We start from the raw sequence: 21,511 nt of genomic DNA on the forward strand, positions 1-21,511 counted from the left end.
CAAAATTTGTTTCATTAGTACATTATTTCTAGATGTGTCCTCATGTAATCTGGAGGAAAACCAGAGTATTCTCTGCTTTTTCCCCACATCAGTGTGGCATGGAAACCTGCCGAGGCTGTAAACTGTCCAGGGTTGAATGGGTTAAACCATCTTCCTTTCATTCAAACAATGGCTGAAACTGGTGTAGGTTTACATTCAAATGCTTGAATGCGTCACTCACAATCACACACACCGTCTTTATCCCACAAGGTCACAAGATGACGCAGGCTACATTTCACTCATGCAACATTTATTAAGTCAATCACGATAATAAAAGCTAGATTTATCTTCAGCACAATTCACAAGCATAACTTTCACAGTTACCCGCATCAATCACACATCATTTTTTACCATTCTGAACTTACAGCTATATTCAGAAAAACTGCCACTGTCATTTGAACAACTTACACTTTCAGAAGGTGGGGGGGTGTGGGGGGGGGGGGGGGCGTAATTTTTGTGTGTGTACTTTTTGTTACACAATCACCACAACACTGGGGATTTTTGCTTGCTGCATTACCACAACAGCATATGGGATTATTTTTCTTTGATACACTGGAGGGATTTTGGTTTGTTTGGTCCGTTCCCTCCCTCCTTCCATTCCAAAACTGGAAAAGAACACCTCTGAAATGTGGTTCACAGTATCCACTGAACTTGGGGTTAAACAGAAAGGGGTGAGAGAGACTGGTGGACTGACAAATATGAGAGAGAGACAGAGAAAAAGGGAGGGAGAGAGAGAGACACAGAGAGAGAGAGAGAGTAAAAAATCAAAATCAGAATTTTCTTCTTTCTGAGTGCCATAAAAGCCGGCAGTCTTCACAAAGAGAGAGAGGAGAGAGAGAGAAAAGGTGAGAAAGAGAGAAGAAGAAATATAAAGAGGGAAGGATTAGAGAAAGAGAGGAAGAAAGAGGGAAGAGAGAGAGAGAGGAAGTGGGAGATGAAAGAAGAGGGGTCAACATTCACATCCAGTCATCACGACACCTGAGGTTACGAGTTAGGCATCACGTGAACATGGAACATCAACTCTGTTCACAGAGAATGAAAAGCAAAAACAAAAATCAAACTAAAAGAAAAAAAAAAGACCCCAAAACTGATCATTCATCGTCTGAACCAGACCCATCACCACCAGAAGCTTCTTCCTCTGATTCTTCTTCAGCGGACTTTTCCGACTTTTCTGATTTGACGGACTTCTCACTGCCGGATGCTTCTGCCTTTTCCTCCTCGGCGTCTGACGCTGCCGGTGAGCTGTTTGCTGCAGCTTCTTCTTCAGATTCCTGCAAAACACAGACATCAACATATTTTTCAAAAATAATCAAAGGTTAACTCCTTCACCATCAAGTTTGTGTGTGAAAAAACACTCCCCAACACCAAGTATTTAGATACGATGCTCTCAATCACAGGCTTTGGCTCATGCCAAAACAACACAGTGGACCTGTCCACACCGAACTTGGCCAGGGAGCACAGGTTAGTCGTTGTTCTATTGGTGGGAAACTGGCTGCAGCTGTCAAGCTTTGTTACAGTGTGAAAAATGATCTCATCAACATGACCCCTCGACGTCAACAAAAGTCGCCTATGGCAGTGCACTGTCTAGTCAACTGAAGTCGGCTATGGCAGTGAAAGAGTTAAAGTTACAGGCCCCATAGCCTTTTACATCAGAGCAGTGACTTCACATCCACTGTGTCTAGAACTTGGCACTGCACTGTGGGAGGTCCAATCCTCAATCGTCTCCCTCGGCCATTTTAACCACCCTCAATCAAAGTTAGCTACCCCCATTCTCACCTGGATGGAGTGAAGAAAATCGAAGTTGAGTGCCTTTCCCAAGGACACAACACAGTGCCAAAATGGGGGCTAAAAGCCTGACCACTGGAGCAGAACGGCTAACCGATTCTGACACAGTGCCTATTTAAATACATACATAAAAATTGTTTTAACACTTATCTGATCAGGAGAAAACGCCCACAACCTATTACCTTTCATCTTTCAAACTACTAAAACCCTTTTATCTTACAAACTACTAACACCCATTACCTTTTATCTTACAAACCACTAACACCCATTACCTTTTATCTTACAAACCACTAACACCCATTACCTTTTATCTTACAAACTACTAACACCCATTACCTTTTATCTTACAAACCACTAACACCCATGACCTTTTATCTTACAAACCACTAACACCCATTACCTTTTATCTTACAAACCACTAACACCCATTACCTTTTATCTTACAAACCACTAACACCCATGACCTTTTATCTTACAAACCACTAACACTTTGTAACCCAACAGCAACTGCACTGCAGTTTCATGGACCAGCCCGACAGCAGTTCTCTGCTGAAGCCCTACTTCCTACAGAAAATGAACAAAACCATTCTCAATCCCCTTAAAAACACCAGAAAACAATGTAGAGGCTAACGCCAACAAGCTAAAAGCACACAGCTCCCTTAGAACAATCATTTCCAACTGCTGTCTATGCAGTGCTCTCTTTGACGGCACTTGGAACACAACCAGTGAGGCATACACCAGAAAAAAAACAGCAGTAGGAAGGATGGGAGGTAATTTCCTGTGGGTCACTGTAAGCAAGCTAGATTAAATATAATTTTAGAAAGAAAAAAAAAAGAAGTAATTCTAGGGGGAAAAAAACAACACACTTTCCATGCTCAAAACACAGGATTCCAATATCAATTTCAGTTTCCAAATTTCAAAACACAGTACATTCACACACACAACAACAACAACAACAAACCACCACCACTCACCTTCTTAGCCTTTTTCTTCAGAGGTTTCTCCGAGTCAGAGCTCGATTCATCAGACGAGATGAACTCCTTCGACTTGAAGTCGCCACCACCACCACCACCCCCTTCTGATTTGGCTGCCTTCTTGGGGCTCTTTCGGGGTGCAGCAGCCTTTTTGGCCTTGGGTTTCTTCTTGCCCTTTTCTTCTTTGTCTGAGTCGGACTCCTCAGGCGCGTCCTTCTTCTTCTGCATGTACTCCGCCATGGCGATCTCATATTCCGTCTTGGCTTCCCGGGCCTTTTCTTCCCATTCCTGTAAAAAGTCACGGTGTCAGTACTTGTGCTTACTCCCCCCCCCCCCACATCCCCTAAAGTTACACTTTCAGTACTTGTGCTTGCTCCCCCCCCCATCCCTTAAAGTCACACTGTCAGTACTTGTGCCCCCCCCCCCCACATCCCCTAAAGTCACACTGTCAGTACTTGTGCTTGCTACCCCCCCACATCCCCTAAAGTCACACTGTCAGTACTGTTGCCCCCCCCCCCCCCCCCACATCCCCTAAAGTGACACTGTCAGTACTTGTGCTCCCCCCCCCATCCCCTAAAGTCACACTGTCAGTACTTGTGCCCCCCCCCCCCACATCCCCTAAAGTCACACTGTCAGTACTTGTGCTCCCCCCCCCCATCCCCTAAAGTCACACTGTCAGTACTTGTGCCCCCCCCCCCCCACATCCCCTAAAGTGACACTGTCAGTACTTGTGCTCCCCCCCCACATCCCCTAAAGTCACACTGTCAGTACTTGTGCTCCCTCCCCCCCCCCCCCACATCCCCTAAAGTGACACTGTCAGTACTTGTGCTCCCCCCCACATCCCCTAAAGTCACACTGTCAGTACTTGTGCTCCCTCCCCCCCCCCCCCACATCCCCTAAACTGACACTGTCAGTACTTGTGCTTGCTTCCCCCCCCACATCCCCTAAAGTGACACTGTCAGTACTTGTGCTCCCTCCCCCCCATCCCCTAAAGTGACACTGTCAGTACTTGTGCCCCCCCCCATCCCCTAAAGTCACACTGTCAGTACTTGTGCTTGCTCCCCCCCACATCCCCTAAAGTCACACTGTCAGTACTTGTGCCCCCCCCCACCCCCCCCACATCCCCTAAAGTCACACTGTCAGTACTTGTGCTTGCTCCCCCCCCCATCCCCTAAAGTCACACTTTCAGTACTTGTGCCCCCCCCCCACATCCCCTAAAGTGACACTGTCAGTACTTGTGCTCCCCCCCAACATCCCCTGAAGTCACACTGTCAGTACTTGTGCTCCCTCCCCCCCCCCACATCCCCTGAAGTCACACTGTCAGTACTTGTGTCCCCCTCCCCCCCATCCCCTAAAGTCACACTGTCAGTACTTGTGCTCCCCCCCACATCCCCTAAAGTCACACTGTCAGTACTTGTGCTCCCCCCCACATCCCCTAAAGTCACACTGTCAGTACTTGTGCTCCCTCCCCCCCATCCCCTAAAGGGACACTGTCAGTACTTGTGCCCCCCCCCCCCCCATCCCCTAAAGTCACACTGTCAGTACTTGTGCTTGCTCCCCCCCACATCCCCTAAAGTCACACTGTCAGTACTTGTGCCCCCCCCCACCCCCCACATCCCCTAAAGTCACACTGTCAGTACTTGTGCTTGCTCCCCCCCCCATCCCCTAAAGTCACACTTTCAGTACTTGTGCCCCCCCCCCACATCCCCTAAAGTGACACTGTCAGTACTTGTGCTCCCCCCCAACATCCCCTGAAGTCACACTGTCAGTACTTGTGCTCCCTCCCCCCCCCCCCCACATCCCCTGAAGTCACACTGTCAGTACTTGTGTCCCCCTCCCCCCCATCCCCTAAAGTCACACTGTCAGTACTTGTGCTCCCCCCCACATCCCCTAAAGTCACACTGTCAGTACTTGTGCTCCCTCCCCCCCCCCCACGTCCCCTAAAGTGACACTGTCAGTACTTGTGCTTGCTTCCCCCCCCACATCCCCTAAAGTGACACTGTCAGTACTTGTGCTCCCTCCCCCCCATCCCCTAAAGTGACACTGTCAGTACTTGTGCCCCCCCCCCCCCCCCCCCCATCCCCTAAAGTCACACTGTCAGTACTTGTGCTTGCTCCCCCCCACATCCCCTAAAGTCACACTGTCAGTACTTGTGCCCCCCCCCACCCCCCCTAAAGTCACACTGTCAGTACTTGTGCTTGCTCCCCCCCCCCCCCATCCCCTAAAGTCACACTTTCAGTACTTGTGCCCCCCCCCCCCCCCCCCCCACATCCCCTAAAGTGACACTGTCAGTACTTGTGCTCCCCCCCAACATCCCCTGAAGTCACACTGTCAGTACTTGTGCTCCCTCCCCCCCCCCACATCCCTTGAAGTCACACTGTCAGTACTTGTGTCCCCCTCCCCCCCATCCCCTAAAGTCACACTGTCAGTACTTGTGCTCCCCCCCACATCCCCTAAAGTGACACTGTCAGTACTTGTGCTCCCCCCCCACATCCCCTAAAGTCACACTGTCAGTACTTGTGCTCCCCCCCACATCCCCTAAAGTGACACTGTCAGTACTTGTGCTCCCCCCCACATCCCCTAAAGTCACACTGTCAGTACTTGTGCTCCCCCCCACATCCCCTAAAGTCACACTGTCAGTACTTGTGCTCCCCCCCACATCCCCTAAAGTCACACTGTCAGTACTTGTGCCCCCCCCCCCCCCACATCCCCTAAAGTGACACTGTCAGTACTTGTGCTCCCCCCCAACATCCCCTGAAGTCACACTGTCAGTACTTGTGCTCCCTCCCCCCCCCCCCACATCCCCTGAAGTCACACTGTCAGTACTTGTGTCCCCCTCCCCCCCATCCCCTAAAGGGACACTGTCAGTACTTGTGCCCCCCCCCCATCCCCTAAAGTCACACTGTCAGTACTTGTGCTTGCTCCCCCCCACATCCCCTAAAGTCACACTGTCAGTACTTGTGCCCCCCCCCCACCCCCCCACATCCCCTAAAGTCACACTGTCAGTACTTGTGCTTGCTCCCCCCCCCCATCCCCTAAAGTCACACTTTCAGTACTTGTGCCCCCCCCCCACATCCCCTAAAGTGACACTGTCAGTACTTGTGCTCCCCCCCAACATCCCCTGAAGTCACACTGTCAGTACTTGTGCTCCCTCCCCCCCCCCCCCCACATCCCCTGAAGTCACACTGTCAGTACTTGTGTCCCCCTCCCCCCCATCCCCTAAAGTCACACTGTCAGTACTTGTGCTCCCCCCCACATCCCCTAAAGTCACACTGTCAGTACTTGTGCTCCCTCCCCCCCCCCCCACATCCCCTAAAGTGACACTGTCAGTACTTGTGCTTGCTTCCCCCCCCCACATCCCCTAAAGTGACACTGTCAGTTACTTGTGCTCCCTCCCCCCCATCCCCTAAAGTGACACTGTCAGTACTTGTGCCCCCCCCCCCATCCCCTAAAGTCACACTGTCAGTACTTGTGCTTGCTCCCCCCCACATCCCCTAAAGTCACACTGTCAGTACTTGTGCCCCCCCCCACCCCCCCTAAAGTCACACTGTCAGTACTTGTGCTTGCTCCCCCCCCCCCATCCCCTAAAGTCACACTTTCAGTACTTGTGCCCCCCCCCCCATCCCCTAAAGTGACACTGTCAGTACTTGTGCTCCCCCCCAACATCCCCTGAAGTCACACTGTCAGTACTTGTGCTCCCTCCCCCCCCCCCCCACATCCCTTGAAGTCACACTGTCAGTACTTGTGTCCCCCTCCCCCCCATCCCCTAAAGTCACACTGTCAGTACTTGTGCTCCCCCCCACATCCCCTAAAGTGACACTGTCAGTACTTGTGCTCCCCCCCACATCCCCTAAAGTCACACTGTCAGTACTTGTGCTCCCCCCCACATCCCCTAAAGTGACACTGTCAGTACTTGTGCTCCCCCCCACATCCCCTAAAGTCACACTGTCAGTACTTGTGCTCCCCCCCACATCCCCTAAAGTCACACTGTCAGTACTTGTGCTCCCCCCCACATCCCCTAAAGTCACACTGTCAGTACTTGTGCCCCCCCCCCCCCACATCCCCTAAAGTGACACTGTCAGTACTTGTGCCCCCCCTCCCCCCACATCCCCTAAAATCACACTGTCAGTACTTGTGTTCCCCCCCCCCCCCATCCCCTAAAGTCACACTGTCAGTACTTGTGCCCCCCCTCCCCCCCACATCCCCTAAAGTCACACTGTCAGTACTTGTGCCCCCCCCCCCACATCCCTAAAATGACACTGTCAGTACTTGTGCCCCCCCTCCCCCCACATCCCCTAAAGTGACACTGTCAGTACTTGTGTTCCCCCCCCCCACCATCCCCTAAAGTCACACTGTCAGTACTTGTGCCCCCCCTCCCCCCACATCCCCTAAAGTCACACTGTCAGTACTTGTGCTCCCCCTCCCCCCACATCCCCTAAAGTCACACTGTCAGTACTTGTGCCCCCCCCTCCCCCCACATCCCCTAAAGTCACACTGTCAGTACTTGTGTTCCCCCCCCCCCCATCCCCTAAAGTCACACTGTCAGTACTTGTGCCCCCCCCCCCCCCCACATCCCCTAAAGTCACACTGTCAGTACTTGTGCCCCCCCCCCCCCACATCCCCTAAAATGACACTGTCAGTACTTGTGCCCCCCCTCCCCCCACATCCCCTAAAGTGACACTGTCAGTACTTGTGCCCGCCCCCCCACATCCCCTAAAGTCACACTGTCAGTACTTGTGTTTGCTCCCCTCCCATACCCCACTTCCCCTGGCCCCTCAACACTCCTTACAGATGGGACCTAACAAAATTCCATATTTTTTCCAAACCTTTTCTACACATAGAACTAAAAACAAAATTCAAAAACAAACACGAAGTCAAACTGAATCCAAAATTCCCCTGCTACACTGCTGATGAAAGAGACTGGCGGGATACCATAACATCAATGTTCAATTTTCATCACTTTTTGTTGTATTTTATTTTATTTTATTTTTTATAAATGAATTAAGCTCCTTGATCAATATTACTGGCCAAGGGTTTTAATAAAATTCCACAATGTTTTTCTCTGAGTGTTTTTACATGCATTTAAAGCTCTTTGATGAATTGAACTGGTCGAAGGAAAACCCTCTGTGAACCTCTGTGAAGAAGAAGAAAATCCTGGCAAAACACTGTCACTTCCAGTGAACAGACAATAAACCTCTGTGAAGAAGAAGAAAATCCTGGCAAAACACTGTCACTTCCAGTGAACAGACAATAAACCTCTGTGAAAAAGAAGAAAATCCTGGCAAAACACTGTCACTTCTACTGAACAGACAATAAACCTCTGTGAAAAAGAAGAAAATCCAGGCAAAACACTTGTCACTTCCAGTGAACAGACAATAAACCTCTGTGAAAAAGAAGAAAATCCCCCCCCCCCCCCCCCAAAAAAATGTCACTTCTTCCAGGCAAAACACTGTCACTTCTTGGGAACAGACTATAGACTCAGCGAAGAAGAAGCAGAAAATCCAGGCGAAACACTGTCACTTCTTGGGAACAGACTATAAACTCAGCGAAGAAGAAGCAGAAAATCCAGGCAAAACACTGTCACTTCTTGGGAACAGACTATAAACTCAGCGAAGAAGAAGCAGAAAATCCAGGCAAAACACTGTCACTTCTTGGGAACAGACTATAAACTCAGCGAAGAAGAAGCAGAAAATCCAGGCAAAACACTGTCACTTCTTGGGAACAGACTATAAACTCAGCGAAGAAGAAGCAGAAAATCCAGGCGAAACACTGTCACTTCTTGGGAACAGACTATAAACTCAGCGAAGAAGAAGCAGAAAATCCAGGCAAAACACTGTCACTTCTTGGGAACAGACTATAAACTCAGCGAAGAAGAAGCAGAAAATCCAGGCAAAACACTGTCACTTCTTGGGAACAGACTATAAACTCAGCGAAGAAGAAGCAGAAAATCCAGGCGAAACACTGTCACTTCTTGGGAACAGACTATAAACTCAGCGAAGAAGAAGCAGAAAATCCAGGCGAAACACTGTCACTTCTAGTGACCTGAAAATCAACCTCTGCGACGAAGCTAAACACCACTTACCGTCTTGTCAGTCACTTCTTTCCACATCTCCCCGGCAATCTTGGACACTTCGGTGATGGAAATGCCAGGGTTGTCTTTCTTGATGCTCTCCCTGTGATCGTTCAGCCACAGGAAGTATGCTGACTGCGGCCGCTTGGGGGCGTTGGGGTCCTTCCCCTTCTTGTTCTTCTTCCGAGGCTTGCGAGGACCTTCACGCTGAAAACAAAAGGGTTCGAACCCCAAGGGGTGGGAGCATCGTGAGTGATGTTATACTGTTTCTACATTAGTATTTCTAGCAAGTTTGCATCATGACATTTTTATCATGTTCCTGTCTTATTCATACCAGACGTATTGTAAAATGTGCCTTAAGCAGAAGGATAAAAACCCAAGAGGTGTGAGGGTTGTGAGTGATGTTACACTGTTTCTAAAAGGAGGAGTTTGTATTATACTCCATGTCTGGTGATACATATACTTACCATGTCAAACTGATGCAAACTAGGCCTATCGGTTTGCTCTGCTTGGCCAAATTTAACGTGGCTAACAGTGAAAAGACAACCTGTCTTGCCCAGTCCGCTCTTAGCCAATCAAATGCCTCTAAAAGCTATAAGCGCTGAATCATTCCTCTGGCCAAGGCTCTCGACACCATCTTGTCAGGTTTACGCTCTGTCTCGTCTTATGCTTTTTTTTGTTGCTATTAAGCGTGTTCATTTGGCCTTATATTGCTGCGTGCAGATTGATTTTCTTACCTTTTGTGTACTCGATTTCTAACATGTTTGTATCTGAACATTTTCATTATATTCCTGTCATTCAAAACAGATGCGTTGTTAAATGCGCTTGAAGCCAGATAAGTCCCCCAAAACATACATTATTATTATTATCATCATGCTGGAAAATACTTGAGTGAAAAAAAGACTTGTATTGAACTTGCTGTTAATCATCAATCTCAGTTTCTGCTCTGTGTGTGTGTGTGTGTGTGTGTGTGTGCGTGTGTGTGCGAGAGAGAGAGTGAAAAATGCCTGTGACAAATTCCACCAAAGTATTCAAAAATGCCTGTGCAAATTCCACCAAAGTATTCAAAAACGCCTGTGCAAATTCCAAATTCCTGAAATATGCAAGTGCTAAATGAAAAAAGCCTGGACTAAATTCCACCAAACCCTTTCCCCAGCTCACCACAGTCTTAGCCGTCTTGTTCTTCTTCTCCTTCTTTTCTCGTTTGGCCTTTTCCTTCCTCTCTCTTTCCTTCTCCCGACGCTCCTCAGCAGCTGAGTTGTCACTCTCAGAACCAGATCCTCCGATGTAGTCAGAGTCTGAGTCCTCGGAAGATGTGGTTGGAGGATTACTGTCATACCTGTCACAAGACATGTACAATCAAGTTAAGAACCAAAAGTGAATAAAAGAGAAATGTACAAGGGTTACTGTCATACCTGTCACAAGACATGTACAATCAAGTTAAGAACCAAAAGTGAATAAAAGAGAAATGTACAACAAGGATTACTGTCATACCTGTCACAAGACATGTACAATCAAGTTAAGAACCAAAAGTGAATAAAAGAGAAATGTACAACAAGGATTACTGTCATACCTGTCACAAGACATGTACAATCAAGTTAAGAACCAAAAGTGAATAAAAGAGAAAATGTACAACAAGGGTTACTGTCATACCTGTCACAAGACATGTACAATAAAGTTAAGAACCAAAAGTGAATAAAAGAGAAATGTACAACAAGGATTACTGTCATACCTGTCACAAGACATGTACAATCAAGTTAAGAACCAAAAGTGAATAAAAGAGAAAAGTACAAGGGTTACTGTCATACCTGTCACAAGACATGTACAATCAAGTTAAGAACCAAAAGTGAATAAAAGAGAAATGTACAACAAGGATTACTGTCATACCTGTCACAAGACATGTACAATCAAGTTAAGAACCAAAAGTGAATAAAAGAGAAAATGTACAATAAGGATTACTGTCATACCTGTCACAAGACATGTACAATAAAGTTAAGAACCAAAAGTGAATAAAAGAGAAATGTACAACAAGGATTACTGTCATACCTGTCACAAGACATGTACAATCAAGTTAAGAACCAAAAGTGAATAAAAGAGAAATGTACAACAAGGATTACTGTCATACCTGTCACAAGACATGTACAATCAAGTTAAGAACCAAAAGTGAATAAAAGAGAAATGTACAACAAGGGTTACTGTCATACTGGTCACAAGATATGCAGCAATGAAAAAGAACCAAAACTGAATAAAAGAACTGTACAATCAAGGTTACTTTCACAACTATTACAAGACATGCGGGAATCAAGTCAAGAACCCAACGTGAATAAAAGAGAACTGTACAACTGAGATTACTTTCAATACTATCACAAGACATGCAGCAATCAAGTTAAGAACCCAAAATGAATAAAAGTACTGTACAACCAGCAACCACTTAACTGTAGACCAAGTCATGAGCCACATAGATAATGCGTAATGAGTGGCATATATGCAATATATCATTGATATGCCCTCTGTGTGTGTGTGAGTGTGTATACATTTGTTGTGTGTGGATGGGCATGTGTGTGAGCGGACACATGCACAACCACTCAAATGCACAGCGTAAAGAAACGCCAACGTATGTCTCAGACCATGTAAAATTAAAACCAAGTTATAAACATTGACCTCTCTCAGAACTTGACAAGTGCCACAGGGGACATGTCAGAACAAATAAAAGGCAGTATCTGAACAAGCTGACTCAAAGTGTTAAACAATGCAGGTTTGGAACTTGTACATTTCTGTCTAACTGATAATTAAAAACAACAAAAACTAATGTTACTGTCTGTGTGTTTTGCTTCATACTGAATACTCTTATCATCCTTTCAAGTTCTGCAAATGGGAAAGTTGCACGTGTGATTAAGTGTATGGTGGTCAGTAGTTTCTAACTGACCATAAGAACAGCAGAGGAAGCAACTGCTGTCCTGACTATCATGGCAAGAATATGATTGCAGCAGAGTGTCCTGCCCAATTTTCATCCACACTCTCTCAACCAATAGCGCTTTAGGACAGTCCGTTTTGGTATGGTCCCCAAAGGCCAGCTAGCCCCCAAGACTGCAGCATTAAATGCCAGTGTGCCTCCTTGTTTGTGAGTCACTGTCCTTAAACAAAGACTAAGCTGTAAATTATCAAATAAATTTGAGTAAGCTGTTACGTACTCTTCAGCAACTTCACTTCCACTGTCACCAGGGTTGAAGGACTCATCTGGAAAGGAAAAAAAAAAAAAAGTCAGTTACAAACCTGAAGGACTTGAATGGTGAAAAATGAATAGGGCAAAAGAAAAGAAAATAAAGAAAAACACCTTTTTCCCCAAATCATTGGATACTTCTGGAAACAGTGATCACTGAACAGCAATTCACAAAATGAAAACATCTTTTTTTTTCACTTCAAAAAAAATATACACATCCAATAGGTGATAAAAATCTTGCCAACATCTATGATACAAACACACTCAATAATATGCCATTAAAATATTCCAAACATCCATGATACAAGCACACTCAATAATATGCCATTAAAATATTCCAAACATCCATGATACAAACACACTCAATAATATGTGATTATGAATGACACTGAAAATCAAGTTCGTCAGGCGCACACACACACTCACACAGACAGTATAAATAATACTACTACTAACAACAATACAGTCGACACCCTACCTGAACTGTCATCGCTGTCGTCATCATCCTGTCTCTCCTTGCCCTCCCTCTTCATCTTCTCCAGGTAAGCGTCATGGTCGCCCTTGTCCTCATCGCTGCCCGACATCTCCTCGTAGGTGACTGACGTCTTGTCCTGCACACCACCATCATGGTTTCAGTTTCAGTTACTCAAGGTGGTGTCACAGCGTTCGGACAAATCCATATACACGCTACACCACATCTGCTAGGCAGATGCCTGACAAGCAGCTTAACTCTGCGTGCTTTGTCAGGCCTCAAGTGCATGTTTATATACGTATGTACCTATCAGAGTGGATTTCTTCTTCAGAATTTTGCCAGAGGACAACACTCTCGTTGCCATGGGTTCTTTTTCAGTGCGCGAGGTGCATGCTGCACACGGGACCTCGGTTTATCATCTCAACTGAAAGACTAGATGTAGGCACCCGCTAACAAAGGCTGAAGGCTAGAAGCCTTTTGCCCTCGTAATCAGTGTCCATTTATGTGCTTTTGGATCACTTGTTGTGAACAAACCCTTGTTTAAATCTGGCATAGTGTATACTATATTTATCTACAGCTCTGTAAAGATTTAACTCTGTGGAAAATACATGGTTCTTAAACTTTTTGTCAATGTGATTTTTGAAGGCGTTTACCGATGGTGCATTGATGGTGTCATAGGAAAGGTTATTCCACAGATTTATGATACGGTTAGTAAAGAACTTACGGAACTGGTTAGTTACGAAATTAGTTTTGTTTATTTTGAAGTTGTGCCCTCGAGTTTTATCGTAGTTAGCCATAGTAAACAATGAAGAGGTGGTGCAAGGATCATAAATATTGTGCATGATCTTATATACTTCAATGAGATCACCTCTTAATCTTCTAAACTCAAGGCTAGGCATATTAAAAAGAGCCAGGCGCTCCTCATAACTAAGATCACGAGTACTAATAGTATTACTAGTTATACACTTGGTAAATCTGCGTTGAACTCCTTCAATCATATTTATGTGCTTTTTAAGGTAAGGGCACCATACTGAGTTTCCTTATTCAATAATGGGTCTAACCAGAGCTTTGAACAATGGAATCATAATTTCGGGAGATTTATTAGTTATAGTTCTCACAAGAAGACCAGAAATTTGATTTCCCTTTTTCACTATATTATTTATATGTGCCTCAAAGCTTAGTTCTGGGTCCATCGTGATCCCTAGATCTCTTTCCGCTGTTGTACTATTCATTGTTCGAGTTACCCCCTTTTCCTGTATCGTGTACTGATACTGTGGATTATTCTTTCCAAGGTGCAGAACTTTGCATTTCTCGCTGTTAAATTGCAACAGCCAAGTATTTGTCCATTTAACCAGATTATGTATACACATTTGCAAGTGATCTCTATCTTTTGTATTTCGGATGGCAGAGTAAGCCTTGGTGTCGTCTGCAAAAATTTTTACTTTACAATCTACCTCACCAGGCATATCATTCATAAAGTATATGAACAAGGTTGGGCCAAGAACACTACCTTGTGGTACACCACTAGTTACCTTAACCTTTGATGATTTACTACTATTTACACTTACAAACTGTGATCTTCCATTTAGAAAATCTCTGATCCACAATAGTAGCTTGCCTTTTATCCCATAGCCTCCTAGTTTATTCATGAGTCTGTGATGGGGAACTGTATCAAAAGCTTTCCTTAGATCAAGGTAGACTGCATCGACTGGTACCTTCTCATCTAGCATGACTAACCAATCTTGTAATGTAACAAGTAGTTGTGTAACACACGAGCGCCCTCTGGTAAATCCAAACTGTTCTCTAGATAACAGATCATGTTTAGTTAAATGTTGGCAGAGAGCGTCTCGAATAAAACCCTCAAAAACTTTACAGACAACTGATGTTAGACTGACTGGACGATAGTTACCCGCAGAATTTTTGTTACCTTTCTTAAAGATAGGACGTACTTCTGCTTCTTTCCAAGCTTTTGGTATTTCACCCTTATCTAGTGTTCTATCAAACAAGATCTTAAGTGGGTGAGCAATAACTTCAGCAAGCTCTATTAATACTCGTGGGTGTATCTCATCAGGTCCTGGGGACTTTGATGGGTTTAGGCTCTTTAGAGCTTTTTTCATCTGTTCAACTGTGACCTCCACGTTGGAAATTTCAGTAACCTCTGTCTTACATGAAAACTCTGGGACATTTACGTTACTCTCCTCGGTAAAAACACTAGCAAAAAATCTGTTTAGCACAGCTGCTTTTTCTGAGTCATTTTGTGTTAAGGTACCATCTTCCTTTTTAGATTAGCAATTTGTTCTCTTGGCAGAGTTTTACTTGCAACATAACGGAAGAATCCTTTTGGATTATGCTTAGATTCTTTAGCTAATTTAGTTTCCTTAGCTTTCACGTTTTTTCTTGACTCCCATTTTACCTGGTTTCTAGCACGCGCATATATTTTATAGTTCTCACTAGTGGGATATTCCTTATATTTTTTAAAGGCTCTACGCTTTTGATGAATTTTATCTAAAAGTGACTGGGGAATGGGATCACGTCTTTGTTTATTGGAGGGTCCTTGTTTGAATGATTTTTTTGGAATAAATTTGTTCATGGACTTTATTATTACATCATGAATAAGTTCCCAGGTTTCATCCACAGATGTCTCATTTTTCAAAAGGTCATCCCAGTTTATCTCACCTACGTAATGCTTCATGCCTTCGTAATCTCCTTTATCTAGTTGATATTTCACAGAGTGACCAGATGGATGTTCCCACTTGATCTGAACATCAAAGTAGAGGGCAGAATGGTGGCTCTTCCCTAGAGGGGGCCAGTAATCCAAAGTGTAGATGTTTTCATAAGAGTTAGTAAACAACAGATCTAGCACATTAGGTTTTTGTAAACCTCTATAATGAGTGGGCTCGGAAGCCATTTGTACAATGTAATTTTGTTGAACACAATCCAAAAATTTCGTAGCTGGGTGGTCCTCATTTTTACAACTTATCACATTTTGCCAGTCAATTTCTGGATAATTAAAATCTCCAGAGACAATAACCTTGTTTTTAAAACTGTTAAATACATAGTTTATTAGTTTAATTACACTAGCATGATCCTCATAATCTTAGTTGGGGGATCTGTACACTACACCAAAAATGATGTGCTGGTTACTACCAGGTAATGATATTTTACAAAAAATTGAAGGAGAAAAGATCCTTTCAATTTCTACAATCCTGGACACCTCCCACCCTTCCCGCACGAACAGACTGACACCTCTTCCCTTGTTGTTTGTAAAACCTGTATAACCAGGAAGTACAAAATTTTCAATTTTAACCTTGGAGTTTTTTGGTAAAAGCAATAATGTCAAAGTTGTGTATGTTACACAATAGTCCCAGTTCATTTAGTTTGTTTGTCAGCATGTCAGCGTTTGCATAATAACATTTCAGAGAAGAAAACTTATGAGAAAAAGAAGAATTGTTTGTTGGTCTATGTACAAAACACGTATTTACATTGTTCTTTGTTCCCTCGGCACTGGGAAGTCAAATTTGGGCAGGGCTACTTGCCACTGCTCCTCCTGCTTCTTCCCTCCCCGCTAAGTTCCCGTCCCTTCCGCTCTTGATTAAAGCATCTCTTTCAGCACGAGACATCACATCACCTTTATGCCAGACCACATCCTCTCCATTGTCCTTCCGCTGTATAAACTCATCTCTCTTAACTTTATCTGCTTGTCTTTCTTTCTGAGTCTTGTCACTTTTCACTTGATGATTTTTGTGTGAAATTGTGTATAAATCTTGTTCAAAACATAATGGAAATAAAGACAAACCATTAATCTTTCAATCCATTGTTCGTTTATTTACTTGTGTGCGAGTGCGAGTGTGTATTCGTTCCGAGAACTGCCTACCGTAACCAGCGAAACTGATCCCGTGTCACGCTTCCGCCATGGCGGACATTCGTGTTGTCCGAAGGTCGGTTGTTTTGATTTGTTTATAGGTTGTGGAATTTTCCATCCCCAATATTCAAATAAGGTCAAACCGCAAGGTCGAAGCCTAAACAAGTTCCACCATCAGTTATTTTATTAATTTACTTCATAACAAAGAGCCAGCACACCGATCCGGTTAAAAGGACACATTTGAAGGATTTTTTTTCGCGATGTAAAGCTATAAACACCATTGGTACAGCATAGCGATAGAAAGCTTATTTTTCGCTGATTCGAATGGTACCAAAGGTCAAGGTGTTCATACGCACTCAAACATAGCGCAGCCAATGAAAAGCACGCTTGCAACCGTGACACACATTCACACACTGACTCGACTCGGCGGCCGCGGCTCCTATGAAATCGACAAGCGATGACGCTAACATTTCAAGCGTTTTCGTCATCCAGATAAAAAACCACCTAGGTAAGTATTACAAATTTTACAAATCGATTCATGTTAAATTGATCCACATAGTTTTTAGGGCTTATTAATCCATAGGATCGTTCCAATTTCGTGATAAATGGAGTAAGCTTTGACCGCTTGACGAAGTGATCGACACGTTTCCACCAGTTGTGTTTCGCGTTAGTGCTATTTTATTCTAGACTGAAATATTGTATGAAAACTCGTGTAATGAAACGTAAATGCATTATTTTGCATTTTATTACATTTTTATGATCCTTTTAGGATTCTAAAAGAGAGGATCACCGATTTAAATCAAGACAATTGTTCATGACATAAACCGGAAACCACCACCTCATAGGCCTCTCGTGACCTAGAAATTAACTAGGTTAGCATAATTATTGAGATTGGTTTGTTATTACTTATTGTTAACTTAGTTCAGAAATAAATACCAACATTAATGGAATATAATTATCTATCTCACAATCTGAGCATGGAGAGGTGGGATCAAAGGCCATTGTACATAACTGTTTCACATCATCAAGCTCTTTGTTTACATTTGTCAATACACTCTCTCTCCTTTCTCTCTCATAGTTTCAGCATGCACACACACGCATACACACACACACACACATACAGACAGAGAGAGAGACACACACACACACACACACACACACACACACACACACACACATGAAGTGTGCATGCACTCATGCAGCAACACATCCACTCTCTGTGCGTGTGTGTGTGTGTGTGTGTGTGTGTGTGTGTGTGTGCTTTTGTGCTAACACTGAGGGACAGAATGATGAATATTGTGCACAGTGTCTTTGCTGTACATGCAGGTTTCACACCACTGCTGATTTAATGCAATACCTTTGATAACAAACATTAACATATGTAACAAATGTTAAATAATAAATAGGAGGGAAAAATCCCAGTTTTAGTGACAATTGCAAATATTAATGTAACTGTCCATAGAGAAGAGCCTTGACAGGTTTTACTCCTTTTTTTTCTTATATGGTCTGCAGCAATATTATATAAACCTGTTCTTATATGCAAATACCAAAGCTACATGAGAAAAAAAAAAAAAAAGTACAAACAATGCAAAGCTTATAATTATGCACACACACACACACACGCACGCACAGCATGAATCAATGAATTGATGCACTTGCAGATGCATTCAGTATATGTGTACATGCATGCATTCCGTGCAGCACACATTGAACCATCTTTGGGTACATCATATCATAAACAAACATTTAAACATATAGTGATTTAGCCTGCATTGTGTTTTGTGAACTTGTAAACCATCTGTATCATATCAAATGATTTTTTTTTTTTTCAGAGCCAATGGATGTTGATACAGACCATGACCTGTCTTCAGAATCCAGTGACACAGCTGATGAGGAAAACACTTTTAAGGATTTTGTTTTCACCAGGATTGGAGAAAATATTGCTGTCTTCAATGACAATGATTTTCATGTCGGAAGTGTCTGAAATTTTTAGACCAGACCAGGCTAAGGTGAACTTTCCACACAAATGTACAGTTGCCAACAACACATATGTGTGGCCACATAAGCCAGAAGATGGGAGTATTTCTGCAATGTTTGTGTTTTCTTCTGGTTTTAAAGTTACAATGCAGAATGGCAGAGTGTGGTCTGTTCCTGAACATGACAAACTGAGGAAGACATACTTGTACAGAGATATGCATAACTCTTGTCAGTCAGTGACAATGCCACCAACCTCCCTCCCACACCACCAAGCCCTTTTTTTTTCTCTTTTGTTTCATTTTTTCATGTTATGGAAACAGTCTACAAACATAAAGTAGTACATGTATTGACAAGTTGTTAAGATTAAAAGAAATATGTTAGACTTTTTTTTTTATTCACTGATTTAAGATTTTTTGTACCTCAAGACATATTCATTTTCATCATATGGATAAACCAAAATTGCCGGTTTGATGTTTGATATTATTCTTTTGAATAGAATTGTTTCTTGTAACATTCTTAACACTCATGCAAAATTTGAAGCAAATCCATCAAGTAGTTTTTGAGTTAGAGCTGTTTTAAGTTCGACAGCTTGTGACGTCACTTTTTCCATCACACAAATTAAGGGAAAGCCCATTTTTAAAGGCCAACTATTCATTTGTAAATCAAGTTAACTGTACAGAAAAAAAATAAGCAAAATCACTATGTTGTATGGGGTCCAAATCATAGATTTCAGCTGTTTCCAATGTATAGTTTTTGTGTGGCTGTCCTCCAAAAATGCCTTATTAGGTTACTTTGGACATATGAAACTGGCATTTTTGTCAGATCTGAGGCTCTGTAAAATAGAAACTTTCTGTGTAATGGATTTGTTTTTTCTTTTTATTTGTTTTATATGTTATGTACTCTTGAACAGTAATAAAATGGGGCTGCTGTGGTAATGATTATGCTGTTCAGGTATCACTGAACTTGAGAAAAATAGGAGTTTGCATTATACTCCATGTTTGGTGATACATATACTTACCATGTCAAACTGATGCAGAATTTAAAGTTTGACATGATAAGTATATGTATCACCAAACATGGAGTATAATACAAACTCCTCCTTTTGGTGTCATATACTGTACCATGTCAAACTGATGCAGAATTTAAAGCAAATGGAGGAGGACAACGCCTACTGGTTCGTATGGGGAGCCCTTGTAACTGAGACGGCAGTGTTAGCCACGACAAAGGAAATCCCCTTGGAACCGTCAGCACTGGTCATACGGAAATCCCGGAGGTAGAAGTTGATGAAGGGATTCTCAGACCGCCAGAAGGCTGCCTCCAAGACATGCTGCAGTGGCACTGAGTGCTGGAAAGCAGCCAAAGTAGCTATGGCCCGCACTTCGTGTGTTCTGGGATTAAGACAACTGATATCCTTGTGTGCATGAGAGTAGGCTGTACGAATGACTTGGGAAACCCAGCGTGAAATGGTGCCTGCAGCAATGTCTTTCTTGTAATTCTCATTGAGGGAGATGAGAAGGCGCCTCTGAGAAGAACGCCTATGGCGAGACCTATCCCAATAGTATTTGAGACACCGAACGGGGCAGAGATGCCTATCTTCATCATCTTGGGCAAGAATATCAGACAAAGGTCTGACCCTCAGAGAGGGGGAAGGGACCTCGGGGTCTTGGTTCTTAGCCAGAAACTTTGGAAGGAAACGAAGAGTGATGGAACCATCTCTGTGGAATGCTAGATCTTGTGGCATTCCACTAAGACCATGAATCTCACTTCTACGACGGCCAGTGGCGAGCAACAGAAGGAAAGTGGTCTTGAGAGTGAGCAGGTCAAAAGAAATAGTCCCCAATGGCTCAAAGGGCTGTTTTCAAATGAAATCCAGCACCAGGAACAAGTCCCAGAGGGGCACTCTTCTGGGATTCCTAGCTTCCTTCAGAGAGGCGCCCCTAGCCACCTCTCTGAGCAGGAAATCAGCTTCAAAAGCGGGACCACCTAGCTGTTTGATAGTGGTACAGATGGCAGACCTGTACCCTCGCACAGAACTAGCGGACAGGTTGAGAACCGAGGAGCAGTGAGCCAAAAAATTGGCCAGCTGCATGCTTGTAGGGTTAGTAGGGGGAATGTTCTCAGCTGCACACCAGCGCAGCCATTTCTTCCAGCGAAAGTCTCTGTTCCCTCCCTCCTGGCTTTGGAGACTATGGAGAGGAGGTCGGAGGAGGCACCCCCTTGGTCAGCGCGGCCGACACAGAGGCTGACCGAGGGGTGGAAGACTTCAATGGTGATACTGACAGTTCCGACCGCACAGCAGCCACGCGTGCAGGTGGAGCAGTTGAGGATTGGAGTGAGGAATGCCCGAACGAGGCTGCCTCAGCAGATGATGTTTGGTTTCCAGTTCCAGGGGTGGCACATGTGTCAGGGACTGAAGGACCGGAAACCAGGGCTGGGCTGGCCATTTCGGCGCAATGAGGATCAGCTGCGGCCGTTCCAACCTGGCTTTCCGTATCACCTCAGACAGGATTGGAAAGGGAGGAAACGCGCAGGCAATCAGACTGCTCCAGTCTAGAGAGAGAGCATCCACTGCCCATGCTTCTGGGTCGGCGACCGGAGAGACGTAAGTGGGAAGTCTCTTGTTGAACCTTGTCGCAAACAGGTCCACCATCGGCCGGAACCACTGTTCCCACACCCCTTGCAGGGTGTCCTTGTCCAGGGTCCACTCTGTGTGTATGACACTCTTGGACCTGCTGAGAGCATCTGCCAAAATGTTGTCTTTCCCTGCGATGTGTCTCGCTGAAAGTGCAATGCCCTTGCTGTGGCACCAACGGAGGAGAGCCTCGGTCCGCAGAGAGAGGTCTGCCGAGTGCGCTCCCCCCCCTTTGTTCACGTAACATGCGACTGTTGTATTGTCCGTGAACAAGCAGATGGTCTTGCCGGTGGCCTCCCCCATGAAGTGCAGGAGAGCCCTGCGAACTGCCTCCAGTTCCAGAACATTGATGTGGCATAGGCGCTCCTCCAAGGACCAAGTCCCTGCTGCATGGAGTGAGTCCATGTGGGCTCCCCAGCCCAGGGAGGAGGCGTCTGTGAATAGTGCCACCTGAAGAGTAGGTGGGGCTATGGGCACCCC

The 21,511-nt window shown here is 44.6% G+C and overlaps 1 protein-coding gene across 3 annotated transcripts in view; it reads right to left on the bottom strand.

The window, feature by feature from the left end:
* Positions 1 to 272: 272 nt before the first annotated feature.
* Positions 273 to 21,511, bottom strand: part of LOC143288433 (FACT complex subunit SSRP1-like) — a 52,327-nt gene continuing 31,088 nt past the window's right edge. For all 3 annotated transcript variants that reach the window (XM_076596918.1, XM_076596919.1, XM_076596920.1), the window contains exons 12-17: positions 12,567 to 12,699; positions 12,060 to 12,105; positions 10,030 to 10,207; positions 8,881 to 9,075; positions 2,799 to 3,086; positions 273 to 1,310 (exon numbers count right to left, since the gene is read on the bottom strand). In XM_076596918.1, coding sequence (XP_076453033.1) covers positions 1,131 to 1,310; positions 2,799 to 3,086; positions 8,881 to 9,075; positions 10,030 to 10,207; positions 12,060 to 12,105; positions 12,567 to 12,699 — 1,020 coding nt within the window. In that variant the 3' untranslated portion in view covers positions 273 to 1,130. The remainder of the gene's footprint in view (positions 1,311 to 2,798; positions 3,087 to 8,880; positions 9,076 to 10,029; positions 10,208 to 12,059; positions 12,106 to 12,566; positions 12,700 to 21,511) is intronic.

The sequence above is a fragment of the Babylonia areolata genome, chromosome 12, assembly GCF_041734735.1.
Source record: "Babylonia areolata isolate BAREFJ2019XMU chromosome 12, ASM4173473v1, whole genome shotgun sequence".
Lineage (NCBI taxonomy): Eukaryota > Metazoa > Mollusca > Gastropoda > Neogastropoda > Buccinidae > Babylonia > Babylonia areolata.